Source organism: Mytilus edulis, chromosome 2, assembly GCF_963676685.1.
Source record: "Mytilus edulis chromosome 2, xbMytEdul2.2, whole genome shotgun sequence".
NCBI lineage: Eukaryota > Metazoa > Mollusca > Bivalvia > Mytilida > Mytilidae > Mytilus > Mytilus edulis.
Genome location: NC_092345.1, coordinates 37,257,302 through 37,280,518, shown reverse-complemented (window position 1 = coordinate 37,280,518; position 23,217 = coordinate 37,257,302). Strand labels below are relative to the sequence as shown.

The 23,217-nt window shown below is 32.4% G+C and overlaps 1 protein-coding gene across 3 annotated transcripts in view; it reads left to right on the top strand.

Annotated features, from left to right (window-relative positions):
• LOC139512130 (glycerophosphocholine phosphodiesterase GPCPD1-like) overlaps positions 1-22,413 on the top strand; it is a 45,487-nt gene extending 23,074 nt beyond the window's left edge. For 2 of the 3 annotated variants that reach the window (XM_071299526.1, XM_071299527.1), the window contains exons 14-19: positions 2,182-2,309; positions 3,842-3,972; positions 14,971-15,106; positions 15,474-15,634; positions 21,599-21,796; positions 22,273-22,413. In XM_071299526.1, the coding sequence (XP_071155627.1) occupies positions 2,182-2,309; positions 3,842-3,972; positions 14,971-15,106; positions 15,474-15,634; positions 21,599-21,761 (719 nt within the window). In that variant the 3' untranslated portion in view covers positions 21,762-21,796; positions 22,273-22,413. Of the gene's footprint in view, positions 1-2,181; positions 2,310-3,841; positions 3,973-14,970; positions 15,107-15,473; positions 15,635-19,304; positions 19,368-21,598; positions 21,797-22,272 lie in introns of all 3 variants that reach the window. The other variant, XM_071299524.1, reaches the window with a different exon arrangement.
• The last annotated feature ends 804 nt before the right edge of the window (positions 22,414-23,217 follow it).

The window sequence follows — 23,217 nt, the reverse complement described above, 5'->3', positions numbered from 1 at the left end:
GCCCCATTATGTTTTCTGGTCTGTGTGTTGGTCTGTTCGTTCATCTGTTTGTCCGTACAGAGGCTGTGGCGTTAGCTAACTTCTTAAAAGCTTTATATTTAAGAAGGTGTAAGACCTGGATGCTTCATACTGTGTATATAGATGCCTCATGATACGAACTTTCTGTCAGTCACATGTCCAATGTCCTTGACCGCATTTTCATGGTTCAGTGACTACTTAAAAAAAAAGTTAACATTTTTTGTAATGTTAAATTCTCTCTTTGCTTATTATAAGTAATAGGATAACTATATTTGATATGTGCGTACCTTGCAAGGTCCTCATGCCGTCAGACAGTTTTCACTTGAACTCTACCTCATTTCATGTATCAGTGAACAAGGTTAAGTTTTGGTGGTCAAGTCCATATCTCAGATACTATAAGCAATAGTTCTTGTATAGTTGGTGTATGGAAAGATTGTAAGGTGTACATGTCCAACTGGCAGGTGACATCTGACCTTGACCTCATTTTCATGGTTCAGTGGTTATAGTTAAGTTTTTGTCTTTTTTTCTTATACTATATGCAATAGGTCTACTATATTTGGTGTATGAAATGATTGTAAGGTGTACATGTCTAGCTGACAGGTGTTATCTGACCTTGACCTCATTTCCATGGTTCAGTGGTCAAAGTTAAATTTTTGAGTTTTGGTCTATTTTTTTCTAATGCTAAAAGCAATAGGTCAACTATATTTGGTGTATGGAAATATTTTATGATCTATATGTCAGTCGTGCAGGTTTTATTTTCACGGTTCATTGCACAGTGTTAAGTATTTTTGTTTTGGTCAGTTTTTCTTAATTTATAAGCAATAGGTCAACTATATTAGTTGTATGGAAGAATTTTTAGCTGTACATGTCTACCTGGCATGGTTCATCTGACCTTGACCTCATTTTTATGGTTCATTGATCAATGTTTAGTTTTCTTGGTTAATGTTGAGTTTATGTGACAGTTGTAATAAAGCTTTATATTTAGGACTATCAACATAATATCAATGATAAGTAAAAAAGGTGAGACATTTCAGTGTGTGCATTCTTGTGTTAAAATACACTGTAATTATCGGCTAATTTATATGGGTCATATAAGGAAAACTTGATTTTTCCATGTTGAAGAAGCATTAATCAATTGAATCTGTTAAAATTCAATTAGAAAATGAGTTTTCATAATGCTTTTAAAATATCAATAAAAATAGGGAGTCACATGCCTTATTTTATGGGGGGGGGACACAAATTGTCCATGTTATTGTATTAAAAAGAAAAGATAATTATCTCCCCTTCATGTTAAAAAGATTTTTCCTGAAAACTTTTTGTTTTTACACTTGAGGAACTGGTTTTTATTTCCCTATGTATGCACCTTTAAAATGTGCTCATGCTTGCAACATAATTATCTTCGTCAATTCTTTCCAAATCCTACCATGCATGTCAAACTTGTCATATCCTTTAATGTATATCCTAATGTAAAGGAATATAAACCGATCTACAAACACTTTTTTTTTCTCATCAACTTTTATCAATCATATTAGGGGGCCTCAGTGGCTGCATGGTTTTAGTAGATACTGCTGTAATCACTAGCCAGTCAACACTGAGGTTGCAAAGTCGAACCCTGCTCGTGCAGGTGCACTCTACTCCAACCTTAATTGACTATGATTGTCAGTTTTCCTATCAAAGGTCGGTGGTTTTCTCCGGGCACTCCGGCTTCTCCACCAATAAAAACTGGCCGCCATGAAATAGCCTAAATGCAGTGCTTAAAAGTGGCGTTAAAATACCAAAATTCAAAAAATTCAAATCACTCATGCAAGGATACTTGAAAATTTAGTTTTTGTAAAGTTCTGAATTTCAACTTTAAATACATTGAGCAACATAATGGGGCAAAACTTTCTTTGATATCTTTGAAAAGTAAGTAGCATGCTATTTACAGTTATCTAAAAGTAATGTAAATACTTTGGATATTAGTCCATTAATTACACACTATAATCTGATTAATTTCAAGTAAAAAAAGTGAAAAAATGTTCAAGAAATGGTTTACAATCATGCCCATTCTTGTCTGAGGTTCAGATTAATATGTTGACAACTATAATCATGATTATGAGGATATTTTGTTACTTTGTTAGTGTTGGTACAAAATACTACAGGAATTTTCTTGTCTCATTGCAGATGATAAATATGAAGACCAACTTGACCCCTTTGATTTACAGCCATTCCCTACACTAGAACGGTGTTTTGATTCTGTGGACGAGCATGTGGGATTTAACGTGGAAGTAAAATACCCAATGGAACAGCTGGTTAGATATTTTAAACAAAAGTCATGTGACAGTCATGTGATAATAGTATCCAATGATATTATAGGGTTATTGATAGGTCAAATGATATTAGATTCAATGACAAGTGAAACAGATGGAAGGTAAGTCAGGTAAATGGAGGAATATCTTGAATATGTCCTTAAGAAAAACAGTAAAATAACAAAAATACCAAACTTTGAGGAAAATTCTAAATGAAAATTTTGTTATCAAATAGCAAAACTATAAGCTCAAACACTTCAAACAAATGGAGAACAAGTTTCAGGTACTGTGGCTTCTTTTTCATTCATAGGGTATCTGTTTTCATTGATTTCATGTGTATGGGGAAACCTGAATTTAAATGTTCAATGACGTATAAGTTTTCTTAAGTTTTGCATACAAACTTTTGAAAAACCAGGAAATCAATTATCCATGAAATTTTTTTTTTTCTCAATCCATGAATTTTGATACACATGAAAACTAGATGATTCCACAGTATTGTAAATATATTGGTAATGTGTTCACTTTAAGCATTGGCTAGATCAAATCAGAAATCTGGAAATTGTCAGATGCAGATTCTATTCTAAACTCACAGGATTCACAAATCATCCTCAGTGCATCAGTCTTATGGGGCCTCTTGTGCTGGCAAACAAAAATCATCCTCAGTGCATCAGTCTTATGGGGCCTCTTGTGCTAGCAAACAAAAATCATCCTCAGTGCATCAGTCTTATGGGGCCTCTTGTGCTAGCAAACAAAAATCATCCTCAGTGCATCAGTCTTATGGGGCCTCTTGTGCTAGCAAACAAAAATCATCCTCAGTGCATCAGTCTTATGGGGCCTCTTGTGCTAGCAAACAAAAATCATCCTCAGTGCATCAGTCTTATGGGGCTCTTTATAGCTTGCTGTTCGGTGTGAGCCATGGACCTGTGTTGAAGACCGTACTTTGACTACAATGGTTTACTTTTACAATTCGTGACTTGGATGAGAGAGTTGTCTTATTTGCACTCATACCACATCTTCTTATATTTATATCTATTGTTCAAAATGGGATGAATTATATATGTTTTATGTCCAATTTAGGTGGTATACCACTGAATAGGCATTTGAATTGAAATTGGTCACTGGTCATTAATCATCCTTCCATCTATAATTGTATATGTTGTAGCAACATAAGCATCAAAGAGTATCAATCCCAAGGGAAGCTGGATTATAGAAATATGGTCACCTTGGTATTCTTCTCATGCTCTCTGCACTTTAAAGAATCCTTGAAACAAGCCTTTAAGGGGTTGTAGGTTGATGTTGTGATCCAAAATGTCTGCACCTATCAAACATACATTGTTTTCCAGTACAAGCCAAAATTTCTGGCTTTTCATCACTGCTGTCCCCCCTTTCAGAACCTACATATTGTATTAATTGTCAAAACTAACTGGTCTTGGATATGCATATAAATTAAAATTACAATTTGACATTAAGCATGCAACAATCAATCAAGTAAGGAATATGTTGTATTTTAAAGTTTAATATTTTTTATTTTCCAGGATGGAACTTTTGAGGAGATCAACTTCTTTGACAGAAACAAATATGTGGACACAATCTTGAGATGTGTGTTTCAAAATGCTCAGTCTCGAAGGATTGTTTTCTCAAGTTTTGATCCAGACACATGTGTTTTGTAAGTATTTCAAACTAGATAAGATTTATAGTCACTAAAGACGGGGGGGGGGTCTGTTCCATTGAAACAAACATGTGACGCAGTGAAGGCACTTTAACCCTTTCACCGATTGCTGCCCAGACAGAAGCTACTCTGAGACGATGGCTTCCCTGGCTACTTTTACTCAAGTGGGAGATCTTCATAATAAATGTCAATAAAAACTTGTTTGTAGTTATTTGTTTATTTATTTCATTCACTAACACCAAGTTCACAGGTTTTTTTATGTTTTGATAATTTTTTCCTCATAAAATATTCAAATTTTCAATTTTTCGGCATTATTTCAGTGAAATTCTCAAAATTCTGCTTATTGACCCCAAATCGTAATTTTTTTAACCCAAAATGGCAAAATTTTGAAAAAAATTATGAGGCTGTACAAATTCATCACTGAACGATGTCCATTCCAAGTGTTTTGAACATAAAACGACAATTTATGTCAAAAAAGTATACTAGTTTGGCTTCAATTCTTCCATATTCTTTCTAAAAAATTGTTCCCTCATTTCAAATTCTTGTAAATTCCGTAAATTTCCTCTGATTTTGACACGGTTTTCAACAAACTGAAGCGTCATGTTTACACTTTCATCCGGGTTATTCATCAAAGAAAGATAACTCATGTTTGCACTGTTTGAGCGGGAAATATAAAAGATGTATTCCGATCCCGGTAAAACGGGACTCGTCGTCAGCAGTCTGAAGTGTGAATCCCGGTAAACCGGGACTCATCGGCGAAAGGGTTAAGGGAGTTGGCTTCTCAGTTTCAAAATAATTAACTTTCCAAAACACTAGCATATACTAATAGGGGATTAATAAAGGAATCAAAAGACCAAAAAAAATATATAGGTCACCGAGCTTGTTTCAAGATATTAGCCATTGAAATTTTGGCGGGAAAATGTTCTCTCTTGACTTTTCATAGCTTTGTCATTGACAAGTTTAAGTCCTCAAAAACTATTAAAAAATAATTAAAATTTTAAAAGACTTTTAATGACAGCTTATCATTATACATGTAAAAGAATTATAAAAAGAAAAATGGGGGTCACGGGGGAAAATTTGTTAAGGTATTCAACTAGATAAAACCAGAGGATTCTGAAAATCTGACCAAAATTCCAAAACCTGACAAGCGAGCTTCCTTAAAATCTTAATTAAGGATGGTTGCAGACAAAAACAAACGCCATGGCAAAAAAAAAACACCAAAAGACTAACAGTGTACAAAAAAACAACAGAAAACTAAAGACTGAGCAACACAAATCCCGCCAAAAACTGTTGGTGTTCTCAAGTGCTCTGTAACTTGGGTAATACGGTCCTGCTCCACATGTGGCATAACATATAAATTGAATTTCAAACTTTCAGAACAATATTTCATTGGTGCTACTGTATAAAAGACTATATATTTAATCAGCCAATTGGTAGTGATTAGTTTCTTATAAAGTGGAGGTGCTTTTTATTTTTTGAGGTCGTAATTGGTATGACGTTAGCGTAGGCGGAGGTGGCGGCATTGTCATCGTAGTCATCCAAAGACATTTGGTTTTCGCACTATAACTTTAGTATAAGTTAATAGAAATCTATGAAATTTAAACACAAGGTTTATGACAACTAAAGGAAGATTGGGATTGATTTTGGAAGTTTTGGTCCCAACAGTTTAAGAATTAGAGGCCAAAAAAGGATCCAATAAGCATTTTTCTTGGTTTTCGCACAATAACTCTAGTATAAGTAAATAGAAATCTATGAAATTTTAACACAAAGTTTTTCAAATCTATGAAATTTTAACACAAGGTTTTTCGGATCCGGCCAACCAACCAAGATGGCCGCCACAACTAAAAATAGAACATAGGGGTAAAATGCAGTTTTGCGCTTATAACTCAAAAAGATAAACTGTAAACAGCAATAATGTTCAGTAAAGTTAGATTTACAAATAAGTCAACATGACCGAAATGGTCACTTGACCCCTTTAGGAGTTATTGCCCTTTATAGTAAATTTTTAACCATTTTTCATAAATCTAAGTAATCTTTTACAAAAATCTTCTCCTCTGAAACTACTGGGCCAAATTAATTCAAACTTGGCCACAATCATCTTTGAGGTACCTTGTTTGAAAAATGTGTCCGATGACCTGGCCATCCAACCAAGATGGCCACCACAGCTAAAAATAGAACAGGGGTAAAATGTAGTTTTTAGCTCACCTGGCCTAAAAGGCCATGTGAGCTTTTCTCATCACTTGGCGTCCGTCGTCGTCGTCGTCGTCGTCGTCGTTAACAATTTTTCAAACATCTCCTCTGAAACTACTGAATGGATTTGAATGAAACTTAGCATGATTGTTCCTTAGATTATCCTGCACAAAGTGTGTGCTTCGATTTTTGATCTGTCAAAAAACATGGCCGCCGTTACTTAAAATAGAACATAGGGGTGAAATGCAGTTTTTGGCTTATATCTCAAAAACGAAAGCATTTAGAGCAAATCTGACATGGTGTAAAAATGTTCATTAGATCAAGATCTATCAGCCCTGAAATTTTCAGATGAATCAAACAAACCATTGTTGGGTTGCTGCCACTTAATTGGTAATTTTAAGGAAATTTTGCAGTTTTTGGTCATTATCTTGAATATTATTATAGATAAAGATAAACTGTAAACAGCAAAAAATGATCAGCAAAGTAAGATCTACAAATAAGTTAATAATGACCAAAATTGTCAATTGGCCCCTTAAGGGGCCATTGTCCTTTAATGACAATTTTTCACAATTTGTTCATCATATTTGCTAACTTTAAAAAATCTTCTCCACTGAAACTACTGAATGGATTTGGATGAAACTTAGCATGATTGTTCCTTAGATTATCATTCACAAAGTGTGTGCTTCGATTTTTGATCCGTCAAAAAATATGGCCGCCGTTACTTAAAATAGAACATAGGGGTCAAATGCAGTTTTTTGGCTTATATCTCAAAAACGAAAGCATTTAGAGCAAATCTGACATGGTGTAAAAATGTTCATTAGGTCAAGATCTATCAGCCCTGAAATTTTCAGATGAATCAAACAAACCATTGTTGGGTTACTGCCACTTAATTAGTAATTTTAAGGAAATTTTGCAGTTTTTGGTCATTATCTTGAATATTATTATAGATAAAGATAAACTGTAAACAGCAAAAATGATCAGCAAAGTAAGATCTACAAATAAGTTAATATGACCAAAATTGTCAATTGACCCCTTAAGGGGTTATTGTCCTTTAATGACAATTTTTCACAATTTGTTCATTATATTTGCTAACTTTAAAAAATCTTCTTCTCTAAAACTACTAAACCAAATTCAACCAAACTTCAACTGAATGATCAGTAGGGTGTATAAAATAAAGTTTGTGCTTTATTTTTTATTTCGTCAAAAAACATGGCCGTCATGGCTAAAAATAGAACACAGGGTAAAATGCAGATTTTGGCTTATATCTCAAAAACTCCAGCATTTAGAGCAAATAAGACAAGAAGTTAAAGTATTTAATAGGTCAAGGTCTACCTGTCCTGAAATTTTCAGCCAAATTGGGTAACTGGTTTTTCAGGTATAATGCCCCTGAATTGACGATTTTAAAGAAATTTTGCAGTTTTTGGTTATTATCTTGAATATTATTATAGATACAGATAAACTGTTTATAGCAAAAATGTTAAGCAAAGTAAGATCAACAAATAAGTCAATTTGACCAAAATTGTCAATTGACCCCTTAAGAAGTTATTGCCCTTTAAAGACTTTTTTTCACAATTTGTTCATCATGTTGACTTACTTTAAAAAATCTTCTCCTTTGAAACTGCTGTATCAATTTCAGCCAAACTTAGGCTAAATGAGTTTCAGAGTATCTAGTATAAATTTTATATTTCATTTCCTTGTATGTCAGAAACATAGCTCCTATGGCTAAAATAGAACATAGGAGAAAATGATTTTTTTTTTGCTTTTGAAGAAAATAGGACGATTCAAAGAACATTTAAATAAATTGAAAAGCCAAAATAATCATTGATGAGAGATTTAACCAAAAAAATTAAGGTGAGCGATTCAGGCTCTTGAGAGCCTCTTGTTTGCTTATAACTCTGAAACCAAATCATTTAGAGGAAATCTGACAAGGAGTTAAATTGTTAATCAAGTCAATATATAATCTGCCCTGAAATATTCAAATGAATTGGACAACCGGTTGTTGGGTTGCTGCCCTCCAATTGGTAATTTTTAAAGAAATTTTGCTGTTTTTGGTTATTATCTTGAATACTATTATAGATAGCGATAAACTGTAAACAGCGATAATGTTCATCAAAGTAAGATCTACAAATAAGTCAACATGACCTAAATGGTTAATTGACCCCTTAAGGAGTTACTGCCCTTTATAGTCAATTTTTAACAATTTTCATTAATTTGATAAATTTATGTAAATTTTTACCAAATATTTTTCTCTGTTACTAATGGGCAAAGTTCATTATAGATATAATTGTAAGAAGCAAGAACGTTCAGTAGAGTAAGAACTTCAAACACATCACCATCACCAAAATACAATTTTGTCATGAATCCATTTGTGTCCTTTGTTTAATATGCACATAGACCAAGGTGAGCGACACAGGCTCTTTAGAGCCTCTAGTTCGTAAATCTTAGTAATCTTTTAGAAAAATCTTCTCCTCTGAAACAACTGGGCCAAATTTAATCAAACTTGGCCATAATCATCATTGGGGTATTTAGTTTAAAAAATGTGTCCAGTGACCTGACCAACCAACCAAGATGGCCACCATGGCTAAAAATAGAACATAGGGGTAAAATGCAGTTTTTGGCTTATAACTCAAAAACCAAAGCATTTAGAGCCAATCTGACCAAGTAAAATTGTTCATCAGGTAAAGATCTATCTGCCCTGAAATTTTCAGATGAATCGGACATTCCGTTGTTGGGTTGCTGCCCCTGAAATGGTAATTTTAAGGAAATTTTGCTGTTTTTGGTTATTATCTTGAATATTATTATAGATAGAGATAAACTGTAACAGCAATAATGTTCAGCAAAGTAAGATTTACAAATAAGTCAACATGACCAAAATGGTCAGTTGACCACTTTAGGAGTTATTGCCCTTTATAGTCAATTTTTAACCATTTTTCGTAAATCTTAGTAATCTTTTAGAAAAATCTTCTCCTCTGAAACTACTGGGCCAAATTTAACCAAACTTAGCCATAATCATCATTGGGGTATCTAGTTAAAAAAATGTGTCCAGTATCTCGGCAAACAAACCAAGATGGCCACCATGGCATAAAAAAGAACATGGGGGTAAAATGCAGTTGTTGGCTTATAACTCAAAAACCAAAGCATAAAGAGCAAATCTGACAGGAAGTAAAATTGTTAATCAGGTCACACTCTATCTGCCCTGGAATTTTCAGATGAATCGGATAATCGGTTGTTAGGTTGCTGCCCCTGAAATGGTAATTTTAAGGAAATTTTGCTGTTTTTGGTTATTATCTTGAATATTATTATAGATAGAGATAAACTGTAACAGCAATAATGTTCAGCAAAGTAAGATCTACAAATTAGTCAACATGACCAAAATGGTCAGTGGACCACTTTAGGAGTTATTGCCCTTTATAGTCAATTTTTAACCATTTTTCGTAAATCTTAGTAATCTTTTAGAAAAATCTTCTCCTCTGAAACTACTGGGCCAAATTTAACCAAACTTGGCCATAATCATCATTGGGGTATTTAGTTTAAAAAATGTGTCCGGTGACCCGGCCAACCAACCAAGATGGCCGCCATGGCTAAAAATAGAACATAGGGGTAAAATGCAGTTTTTGGCTTATAACTCAAAAACCAAAGCATTTAGAGCAAATCTGACATGAGGTAAAATTGTTCATGGAGGTAAAGATCTTTCTGCCCTGAAATTTTTAGATGAATCGGACATTCCGTTGTTGGGTTGCTGCCCCTGAAATGGTAATTTTAAGGAAATTTTGCTGTTTTTGGTTATTATCTTGAATATTATTATAGATAGAGATAAACTGTAAACAGCAATAATGTTCAGCAAAGTAAGATCTACAAATAAGTCAACATGACCAAAATGTTCAGTGGACCACTTTAGGAGTTATTGCCCTTTATAGTCAATTTTTAACCATTTTTCGTAAATCTTAGTTATCTTTTAGAAAAATCTTCTCCTCTGAAACTACTGGGCCAAATTTAACCAAACTTGGCCATAATCATCATTGGGGTATTTAGTTTAAGAAATGTATCCGGTGACCCGGCCAACCAACCAAGATGGCCGCCATGGCTAAAAATAGAACATAGGGGTAAAATGCAGTTTTTGGCTTATAACTCAAAAACCAAAGCATTTAGAGCAAATCTGACATGAGGTAAAATGTTCATGGAGGTAAAGATCTTTCTGCCCTGAAATTTTCAGATGAATCGGACATTCCGTTGTTGGGTTGCTGCCCCTGAAATGGTAATTTTAAGGAAATTTTGCTGTTTTTGGTCATCATCTTGAATATTATTATAGATAGAGATAAACTGTAACAGCAATAATGTTCAGCAAAGTAAGATCTACAAATAAGTCAACATGACCAAAATGGTCAGTGGACCACTTTAGGAGTTATTGCCCTTTATAGTCAATTTTTAACCATTTTTCGTAAATCTTAGTTATCTTTTAGAAAAATCTTCTCCTCTGAAACTACTGGGCCAAATTTAACCAAACTTGGCCATAATCATCATTGGGGTATTTAGTTTAAAAAATGTATCCGGTGACCCGGCCAACCAACCAAGATGGCCACCATGGCTAAAAATAGAACATAGGGGTAAAATGCAGTTTTTGGCTTATAACTCAAAAACCAAAGCATTTAGAGCAAATCTGACATGAGGTAAAATTGTTCATGGAGGTAAAGATCTTTCTGCCCTGAAATTTTCAGATGAATCGGACATTCCGTTGTTGGGTTGCTGCCCCTGAAATGGTAATTTTAAGGAAATTTTGCTGTTTTTGGTTATTATCTTGAATATTATTATAGATAGAGATAAACTGTAAACAGCAATAATGTTCAGCAAAGTAAAATTTACAAATAAGTCAACATGACCAAAATGGTCAGTTGACCACTTTAGGAGTTATTGCCCTTTAGTCAATTTTTAACCATTTTTCGTAAATCTTAGTTATCCTTTAGAAAAATCTTCTCCTCTGAAACTACTGGGCCAAATTTAACCAAACTTAGCCATAATCATCATTGGGGTATCTAGTTAAAAAAAGTGTGTCCGGTAACTCGTCAAACAAACCAAGATGGCCACCATGGCTAAAAATAGAACATGGGGGTAAAATGCAGTTTTTGGCTTATAACTCAAAAACCAAAGCATAAAGAGCAAATCTGACAGGAAGTAAAATTGTTCATGGAGGTAAAGATCTTTCTGCCCTGGAATTTTCAGATGAATCGGATAATCGGTTGTTAGGTTACTGCCCCTGAATTGGTAATTTTGAGGAAATTTTGCTGTTTTTTTTATATTATCTTGAATATTATTATAGATAGAGATAAACTGTATACAGCAATAATGTACAGCAAAGTAAGAACTAAAAATAAGTCAGTATGACCAAAATAGTCAATTGACCCCCTAAGGAGTTATTGCCCTTCATAGTCAATTTTTCACAATTTTCTTAAAATTTGAAGATTTTCAATAACATTTTCCACAGAAAGTACTGTTATAGATACAGATAATTTTAAGCAGCAAGAGTGTTTAGTAAAGTAAGATCTACAAACACATCACCATCACCAAAACACAATTTTCATGATTCATCTGTGTTCATTGTTTAATATTCACATAGACCAAGGTGAGCGACACACGCTCTTTAGAGCCTCTAGTTTGATTATGGACCCAGTTTTCAAGTTGGTCAAAATTGGGGTCCAAAATTAAACTTTGTATGATTTCAACAAAAATTGAATATATGAGGTTCTTCGATTTGCTGAATCTAACCATGTATTTATATTTATGATATTTGGGCCGGTTATCAAATTGGTCCACAGTGAGGTCTAAAGGATCCAAAATTGAACTTTATTATATTATATTTACTATATTGGAATACATGTACCACAAAGGGATGGTAAGAATTGTCTTTGGGAGTTATGGCTCAAACCGTTAAGGAATCAGGTGCAAAAAAGGGGGGAAAAGGGTTTCCAGGTTAATGGACAATTACTTAAGTACAAAACATAATTTAAAAGCAGTGTAAGGTTGGTAATTGAAACTCATTTGAATATCTCACCTAAACTGCTTTTAAATTATGTATATTGAAAATTTGCCAAAAACTTTATTATTAATAAATTTCATTGGAAATTTGCCAATAACTTTAGTTTAATGAATTTCATTGGAAATTTGCCAATATACAATGTTGCTGATGAAGCTTTTTTGTTTATCTCACCTTAACTGTTTTTGAATTATGTACATTGGAAATTTGCCAACAACTTTAGTTTAATAAACTTCATTGGAAATTTGCCAATATAAAATGTTGCTGATGAAGCTTTTTTGTTTTTTTTAGTCATGATTATTATTCTTTGAAAATTGGAGTTATATTTCTCTGTCCAGAATAGTAGTTGAATCAATGCTATATACAATATACAATGCAATATTCACTTTTACTACCAACTGTTACCAAACGGTTACCCGGCCAACCAACCAAGATGGCCGCCATGGCTAAAAATAGAACATAGGGGTCAAATGCAGTTTTTGGCTTATAACTCTGAAACCGAAGCATTTAGAGCAAATCTGACATGGGGGTTAAATTGTTTATTAAGTCGAAATCTATCTGCCCTGAAATTTTCAGACGAATCGGACAACCCATTGTTGGGTTGCTGCCCCTGAATTGGCAATTTTTAGGAAATTTTGCCGTTATATGGTTATTATCTTGAATATTATTATAGATAGAGATAAACTGTAAACAGCAATAATGTTCAGCAAAGTAAGATTTACAAATAAGTCAACATGACCGAAATGGTCAGTTGACCCATATAGGAGTTATTGCCCTTTATAGTCAATTTTAAACCATTTTTCGTAAATCTTAGTAATCTTTTACAAAAATCTTCTCCTCTGAAACTACTGGGCCAAATTTATCCAAACTTGGCCACAATTATCTTTGGGGTATCTAGTTTAAAAAATGTGTCCGGTGACCCGGCCAACCAACCAAGATGGCCGCCACAGCTAAAAATAGAACATAAGGGTAAAATGCAGTTTTTTGCTTATAACTTAAAAACCAAAGCATTTAGAGCAAATCTGACATTTGGTAAAATTGTTTATCAGGTGAAGATCTATCTACCCTGAAATTTTCAGATGAATCTGACAACCTGTTGTTGGGTTGCTGCCCCTGAATTAGTAATTTTAAGGAAATTTTGCTGTTTTTGGTTATTATCTTGTATATTATTATAGATAGAGATAAACTGTAAACAGCCATTATGTTCAGCAAAGTAAGATTTACAAATAAGTCAACATGACCGAAATGGTCAGTTGACCCCTTTAGGATTTATTGCCCTTTATAGTCAATTTTTAACCATTTTTCGTAAATCTTAGTAATCTTTTACAAAAATCTTCTCCTCTGAAACTACTGGGCCAAATTAATCCAAACTTATCTACAATCATCTTTGGGGTATCTAGTTTAAAAAATGTGTTCGATGACCCGGCCATCCAACCAAGATGGCCGCCATGGCTAAAAATAGAACATAGGGGTAAAATGCAGTTTTTGGCTTATAACTCAAAAACCAAAGCGTTTAGAGCAAATCTGACATGGGGTTAAATTGTTCAGGTCAAGATCTATCTGCCCCGAAATTTTCAGATGAATCGGACAACCCGTTGTTGGGTTGCTGCCCCTGAATTGGTAATTTTAAGGAAATTTTGCTGTTTTTGGTTATTGTCTTGAATATTATTATAGATAGAGATAAACTGTAAACAGCAATAATGTTCAGCAAAGTAAGGTTTACAAATAAGTCAACATGACCGAAATGGTCAATTGACCCCCTAAGGAGTTATTGTCCTTTATAGTCAATTTTCAACAATTTTTATAAAATTTGTAAATTTTTACTAACATTTTCCACTGAAACTACTGGGCCAAGTTCATTATAGATAGAGATAATTGTAAGCAGCAAGGATGTTCAGTAAAGTAAGATGTACAAACACACCAACATCACCAAAATACAATTTTGTCATGAATCCATCTGCTTCTTTTGTTTAATAGTCACATAGACCAAGGTGAGCGACACAGGCTCTTTAGAGCCTCTAGTTAAAGTTATATGCTAGTGGGGGCATCATCTGTGTCCCTTTGGACACATTCCCCATTTATTTTTAAAGAAGTTACTAAGTAATTAAAATTAATTTTAACCATTTTATATTTTAATATTTTATGATGTATTTAAATGAGTAGTTATTGTTGCAAACTCCATTCAAATTTGAATTGAGATCATTTTTGGAATAAGGGAAAAAGGGAGATGAAAAAAAATTGTGGGGGGGGGGGGGGGGGGGGGGGTTTCAATTTTTCAGATTTCAGAAATAAAAAGATTTTTTTTTTTTTTTGAGAGGATTAATATTCAACAGCAAAGTGAAATGCTCAAAAGCAAAAAAAAATGTTTTAGATCATTAGACCACGTTCATTCTGTGTCAGAAACCTATGCTGTGTCAACTATTTAATCACAATCCAAATTCAGAGCTGAATCTAGCTTGAATGTTGTGTCCATACTTGCCCCAAGCGTTTAGGGTTTGACCTCTGATGTCCGTTAAAGCTGCGCCCTGCGGAGCATCTGGTTCAAATATGTTAAGGCACCTACTTAATGTGGTCTCTTTTTCCACAGTTTGACTTATGAGGTAGGGTATGCTTAGAATGAGAATGACTGCATTGTTGGTTCTTTTAAAATTTTAATATAATTTAAATTTTGAAATTTCAGAATGTTGATAAAACATAATTTAAACAGTATTGTATTTCAAGAAAAAGAAGATGGTAAAATTTGCATTGATTCATTTTAATATTTATTTTATTTCTAGGTTGAGATTAAAACAGAATAAATATCCAGTTTTATTCCTGACAACAGGAGAATCGTCACTTCCGAGTGATTACTCAGATCCAAGGGCAAGCAAAGCCTCAATGGGCATCAGCTTTGTAAACTTTGCAGATTTATTGGTGAGCTATGTGTCAAGTTTTAACAATCTGTATATGTAAATATGTGAAGAACACAAAAACTGTCCATTTTGCTTTTTGGGGGAACATGCACAAAAGTGTATAAAACACTGATAAAAACAGTCTCTAAATTTGATTATTTTCTCAAATAAGAGTGTTTTATGTGGGAAAAAAAGATTGTTTTCAAGACGATTTTAGGAAGTTCAAAACACTAAATTTATATGTCATTTCACAAATCTTTCTGACTTTGTATGGTTTCAGAGGACTCAATTTTACATCTTCATTCTATTGTCACTTGTAGATATTTGACTCATTGGTAGTTAAACCACATCTTATATTTAGACAAATTAATTTTTTTTGAATTATACAGGGTATAGATATTGATTCAAAGTTTATATTACAACATCCTGAATTGATAAAAGATATCAAGAAATCTGGCCAAGTGTTGTTTTGCTGGGGTGAAGATAATAATGATTCTAATGTAATCAATCAACTGAGACAATCTGGAGTCGACGGAATTATTTATGACAGGTAAGATTCATTCAGGAAAGATACAACAAAATTGGATTCACTTTATGGCATGTTTATTTAGTTTCTATGTAATTGTATATTATGATGACATGTGCTTTTGTGTTTTTCCTTGGGGAGGGGATAATTTTAATTGTGGAGATGATAGTGGATTTATCTTTAAGGTCCATCCTAGTATGCAGCATTTCATAGAGAGAAAAGAAAGTCATTAACGTACAGATAAAGTACAAAACAGGGTATTTTCCTACACGTTATTACATAAGTTGCAGTGAAATATGGTGATTTCCCAGTTAAATAAAAATGCCACTCCTCTGATGTACGTGCACAATCGAAACATTGTTGATGATGTTAAAATAATTCCTTTTAAATTCTACTTTATTTCCAATAAAAAGCCCACTGTCAATTTAATACAAAGAATAAATAAACAAAGAACTCAATTATTGAAAAATATTCAACTTGTTACCCAACTTCACTGATGTTTAACTGCATTGGTTAATTAATGTGTTGTTTGGTCGCTTGTTGAATAGTTTTATTTATTTGAATTCTTCAATTAGTTATTTTATAAATATTAACATATTCACATCATTATTATCTTGAAAAAGCATGTATAGTCTATGAATCAATTAAACAATATGAGGAGGATTAAACAATTGTATACTCATACATGTACCTTTGTTTATTGTTTCTCATGAATAAAATTCTCTTCATGCTCACAATGTTCATTAGCTTGAACACTTTAGATGCTGCTGTGAAATGCTCAAAGTAATTGGTCAGAATCAGTATTCAGATTTATTTCTTGAATTAGCTTTTATAACTTTATTAAATCTAAGAGCTGATAGCTCTGAGGTGGAAGAAGGTGAATAAAAGGTTACTTGAATTACCATAAAAGCAGCCCCAATAACCCAGCCTGCTTTGTTCCATTATCGTTATGACGTATTGTAAACCAACTTATTTTCACGGATACTTTATTTCGTGTTTTACCCTTTCGCAGGTATCTAATTTCACGATTTTCTGATTTACTTGATGAAGTTTGATAAGAAATAATGGAAGTTTTACAAATTCGTGACGATTTGAATTCGCATTTCTTTTCTACTTGCGAAAGGTGCGAAAATAAGTTTGTTTACAGTATTTTGTTTCTTCAAACAAGAATGTGTCATAAGTACATGGATTTCCCATCCGTACATTCATTTTCTATGTTCAATGGACCGTGAAAATTAGGTAAAATCTTTAATTTGGCAGTAAAATTTGAAAGATCATATATATCATAAGGAACACATGGGTACTAAGTTTTAGTTGATTGGATTTCAACTTAATCAAAAACTACCTCGACCATAAACTTTAACCTGAAGCAGGATGGACTGACAGGCCAGAACACATAATGCCCATAAATGGGGCATAAAAATAGTAAGACTTGTATTTTGCACGATCTGGATTGTCTAGAAAAAGTGTCATATTTGTATGATGAGCTTACATGCCTTTTTTTTAAGTCTGTTTGCATGATTCTAGTTATTAAATCCGTAGAAAAGATGAACATGTAGCTAGCAGACCAGGGTTTATTCTCTTGTGTAAGAATATATGATGCTTGTTGAAATTTCCAATTTTGAATTATGCACAAAGATGGACCTTTTACATGTTGGGAACAACACTCCAAATGAGAGGTAACCCTCATTGGAAGAACATAACAACCCACTGTAAGAAATGAGCACCTTTATATTCATATTATTTGATGAAACTTTCCCCAAGAATTATGCATCTATCAAGTATTAAATGGTCAAAACATGTCGAAAGAATTTTGTGATGTTTCTAAACTTATATCTTCTTTATTAATTTGACCCCTAATTTAGAAAAGTTGTTCCAAATATATATTGAATTTTCCCACCTGTTTGTTTTTCTTTGTGAAAAAAGGAATAGTACATTGTGCTTTAAATGATTTAATTGAATACAAAAATAAGATATTATGTCAATAAATTAGTGTAAAAACTACTATTCAGTATTATCTTTATGGTAGTACTACATCATTGAATTTTGTCAATCAGCCATGCTTTTATCCTTAAGCTGTGTAAGAACCCTCTTTGCAGATGAAAATTCACCTGTGGCAGTGCCATGTTCATGATTTTACAACTAGATGAAAGCAACAAAGTTCAAAATCTAGCATGTTAGAATAAACTTCAGAGAAAACATTTTTGCTTGGCTTATTAATTTGATCATGAGAAGCACAGAACTTGATTGACTGAACACGATTGTTTTACCTTGGGAACAAAATAAGGAACAGATGATTTTCACTAAATTGTGTTTTAGAGTTTTTTTTAACGATACCCTTAATATTGATATTTTTTTAATAAATGCAAGGACTTATTATAAAACGTCTTTGATAAGAGTGAAGAGAATGAACACAGAACGAAAGTACTATATGGTCGAAAGAACTCAGGATGAACAGACCAAGGGCGAAGATGTAAACAGGGCGAGTCGACCCAATACCAAAGTCATGCATGCGTACTACAAATATCTACATTAAAAACATCTGGTTACAAGTAAACAAACAACGTTCATGTAGATGAGATGAAATCTAATAATTTGCATAAATAAAAGTGTACATATTTACAATAGTGATTGTTTTTCAATCCTAATTTACAAATTAAATGATTTTGATGCTTAATCATGTGTAAAAATCGATGTCAAGAATTGGAAGTTGTTATGAAATTGTAATGCACAGAAACAGATGCAGCATAAGGAGGTTCAATGATTTTAAAGTCGGCACCATAGGTCTTCAGAAGACTTGAAGTCTTCTTCCACCAAAAAAAGGACAATACTAGCCAGTAACAATTATTTTGTTCTAGCAAAATTTATGTGTCAGATGTGATTTATACTGGTATAATATATATATTCTTGACTTCCCAAACTTTATAGAGTTTTCCTAAAAGTTACAGTACTAATTGCATATTTTTATGATGTAAACTTATGAAAATATATGTCAAGTTAGGGTAAACAGGCAAACAACAGTACAGAAAAAACACAACAATAGTTACTAGGCAGTTGCTATTTATCCGGCTAGCCAGACGAATAGTACCAGAACTATTTGTCCAACCAATACAATGTGCATGTCACTATTTGTGTGTGTGTGTAATATTATCTTCAGCAGCACCAGGGGGTAGCAAATTATGTATATGGACATTTGTAATCTTTATTGTAGGGGCTTGATCTTGTTACTGGTATTTGAAATTGTTGTGTTCTTCATACTATCAGATATATAGTCCAATAGGGGTAACGAATAATTGGAACAAATCATATATATTCCATAATTATTACTTCATCCAAGGAATTGTATATTTAAATATGCAATTCCTTGCTTCATCTATGGATTTACATTGTAAGACAAGAGAAGAAATAACTTGTAAAACAAACTTGGGTCGAGTTTGACTCATACATTTATAGCTGACGTAAAAAATTTTGTCTAGCTGAAAAAGAGGTACAAAATTATATAACTTTGAAGCTGTATAAGAGAATTATAAACCCCTGGCACTATTTGTCACTCCGTAATTACTAATGACACGAATCCCGGCAAAACTGTAAGTGGTCTCAGGTGCAGACCCTGCTCCACATGTTGTAAATTTTACTTTGTTCTGCCTCAGTAAGGTTAGGCTTTATTCTTTTAATAAAGACACTTAAATTGCAGATGGATGGTGCACGAGGACGTATCAGAATTGTGGATCATCAGTGATGATAAGCAAATAATTGGGTAACTTGTGTGCACATGCTGTAGATTTATATGATTTTACTGATTTATTTGCTTTTAATTGCATATTTGGTTTATGCATCATATATAATGTCAGAATATATTGACGGATTTGCACTGTTTTAATCTAACTAATATTAATACGTGTAAAATCTTTTTTTGGTTCACCTGGCTCAAAGGTTTAGCTCACCTGGCCCAGATTGCTAATGTGATTATTGCATTTACATCATTCATTGTCTTTTTAAAAATTGTTTTCTTTGAAACCATTCTTAAACTCAAAATCAATTTTTGGGATGTTCATCCTGAATTTATTGCTAATGTTTTGTTTACCAAACAATATGGCCACCATTTATATAAAAAAAAAAACATTTATGAGTCCAAAAATCATGTAAATGAAGGTTTGATAGATGCAAAACTTCTGTGCTTTTATTTGTCTTTTGGTACACACGCACCAAGCATCATTGATGTTTACTAGAAGAAACTAAATAATTTTGATGATTTCTATCAATTTTACAAATAAAATTGACACTTTTAATCTCATTTACGAATATTTTTTTTTTTTTTTTTATTTGTGGGGGCTACATTTTAAGAAATATAAATAGAAATTCAAAAGATTATAGTATCTGATATTGCAATGTCTAAATTTTATGCTATTTTAATGATATTTTTTTACCATTATTCATAGAATTACATTTGCTTGCAAGCTTACCATTACACCATTTCTTTGAATCATATAACTTGGCCTGGAGCAAGTTTAAGATCAAATTCAGAATAAAGAATAATTAATGTGATGCAGGAAAAGTCAAAATATATTCAAACAAATAAAAATGTTAGACTAGCTTTAAACCTGCAATCCAACTTTTGTAAAAATCAACATGCATTTTTTGTCAAAAATTTCAGTTCAATTTATCTGACCAAGCACAAAGTCTAGTTTCATTTCAATGACTGCCTTCAGAACCCTGATCCAGGTCCTGGTAGTAATGGTCCTCAGGTTGTTAAACATTTCAGTTCAATTATTCTGACCTAAGCACTAAGTCTGATTTCAATTACTTCCTTACAAACCCAAATCATGGTCCTGGTAGTAAAGATACTAAAGGTATACTATTGCCAAAATGTCTTGATTTCTGAAATGGCCATCACAATTGCACATTATTCTACTTTTAAACATGGCAAATAGTTAGTTGTGTGAAAATGTTGAACCAAACCAGTTCAGAATGAATGTAATGATTAAGCAATGCAAGCCTTTAGTACATGAAATAGATGTATAATATATAATCATATATAACAGGATCTGCAATACAATTACAAGTTCATTTTCTTATTTGTGTTGTTAAAATTTCCCCCCAGTAATTTCCAGATATGATTATCAAAGTTTCTAATGTGTTCAATTGAATAACAGGTGTTGTAATGCCCTGCCAACAAAAGTATAGCAGCATTATATTTATTTATTTATTGGTTTTATGGGGATATTTTTAAAGACAATTTAAGGATGTACTAAGGTGAAATTGAAAAAATCTGAATTGAAATTGATAGTATAAGTCCGAAGAGCATTAGTTAAGGAACAAAATAAGCTAAAAATATTGATAGGTTATGGAGCTCCTTTTCAAAATATTTGGATTTTGAAAAATGCCTGGAAGAGTCTGACTCAAACTTTTACCTTATATTTGCATTGGTATATATTACATGTATTTCGGTCTCAAATTGATATAAAAGAAATATAGAATCTGCTTAAATTTCGATAAATAACCTTTTGTGAGCTATTGAAGACTTTAATAAAAAGAAAATGGGGTGTGATGGGGCAAAATATTTTTACCCTGTATTGAAGGGGGAAAAAAGGAGTCCAAACATTTGATACAAATTCCTAAACCACACCTAAGTACATCCTTAATTGAGAGGGAATTTCCTTATTTTGATCTTTGAACATTGTTCTTTTTTTTATCCTTCATTGAACCCTTTAAAGAATTGAATTTCTATTATTTATGTAATAATGATTTTGTCAAGCTCAGAAACTTTTTATCTGTTGTTAGGACTGTGTTTAAATATTTATAAGGAAAGAACAAGACAGACAAGTTCTCCCTTCTCCTTCAAAATAAAAGTTAACCCCATATGACTACCCTAAAAACAATAGATCAGTTTAGTGAAATTGTGGTTCATAGTGAGCTATTGCAATGACTTTCATACTGAATAGATTGTTATAAATTTATTTTTTACCCATCTTTTTATTATATTTTCAGAATTGATAGATTCAAGGGTACAAAGGAGAATGTATTCAAGATCGAAAAAAGACTGAAAGATAGCACAGTTCTCCAGCCTGTAAATGGGGAAGTTAATGGTGATGAAATGAATAATTGCTCAACAAGCTTAAGTGAATCAGACTTCAGTGAACCAAACACGTAACACAAAGACATAGTCATGATAATCAGAGCAAATGTGTATGTCTCTATAGTTTATTGAAATTTCCCAATAACTTATTCCATCCAAATTTTAATTTTCTGTGCCTTGAAGACATCAAAAAAATCATTATAGCTACAAAAAATTGTTTTATTATGATTTTTGTATTTTTTTCAAATTTTGTGAAGGATCAATCTTCTTTTTGTCGAAGCCAGCAACATTTATTGACTAATTATGTGACAGAATATCTAGACAGTTATTTTCTTTATAGCAGTATGTTTAACCATATATGCATGAAATTAGAATAATTCTCAAAATGTAATCAGTTCATTACATGTATCTATATTACTGTGTAGCTTATTCTTTAAACTGAGGGTTTTAACAGTTATATTGACCATGTCAGTAGATAGAAACATTTTGTTTATCATAACAATTGAAATCACTTTGTTAATCATGAGAATTGAAATTACAATACCATAGATAATTAATTGAGCTTTTGTTTTTATTAATTTTACAGAACCGGTGGTTAGATGTCAGAGAGTATACTGTCCATGGTCAGGAGGTTTTTACAGAATCAGTGGTTAGATATCAGATCCTAATGGACATGAGCTTGTATTGGCAAAATCCCTCCTCATCTTTAGTGTACAGATGAAGATTTTCTACCCATCCATCACCAGTCATTTTATTTTAAGTTTCAATCCATTCTCTGTTTCTTTTACATAGAGAAAAAATACATTACTTGAAAAATACTCTTTGTTCTGGTACACATGTATTAATGCTCCTTTAATTCATAGAATATTTCATTTTGTAATTCTATATGAATGGCTGTTACATGATTGTAATTTGTTTCTATCTACCGGTATGTGTTTTGTCCTTGTTTGTAAAAGGCGAGACATATTAGACATAAAGATAAAGAGATTATACATTATGAAATTAATATACAGTATTTTGTAAAGTATATATTATACAAATGAGTTTTTGTCAAGTAGTTATTTTAACTTTTACAAAAATGGAATCTCAAAATTCAGGTACTGGTCATCGTGAGTTTTTTTTGTAGCATTAAAAAAATGTAAACATTGTAGTAAAAAAAAATAATATATCTGTAAAGTATAAATTTTTCCTAAACTATAGTTTGAGATTTCAATATAGCTGCTTTGATATTGACACATTCTCATTATGTGCTGGTCTCAAGTTAGGAAACTAGTTATTGTCTTTGATTATCTAGTAATGTTTATTGTCCTACAGAATTTAGTGTTTATTGGAAATTTTTGAAATTATGTTTTATTTTGTTTTATGTAGTAATGTTTATTGTCCTTCATGTTTGGAAGTTTAATGTTGATGGCATACCTTTGATAGTAAGTTATCAACAGTTTAGTTATTAGCATGATTAGTAATGTTTATTGTCCTTAATTTAAGAAAATTTAATGTTAATGGTATATTTTTGATAGTATGTTAAATTTAT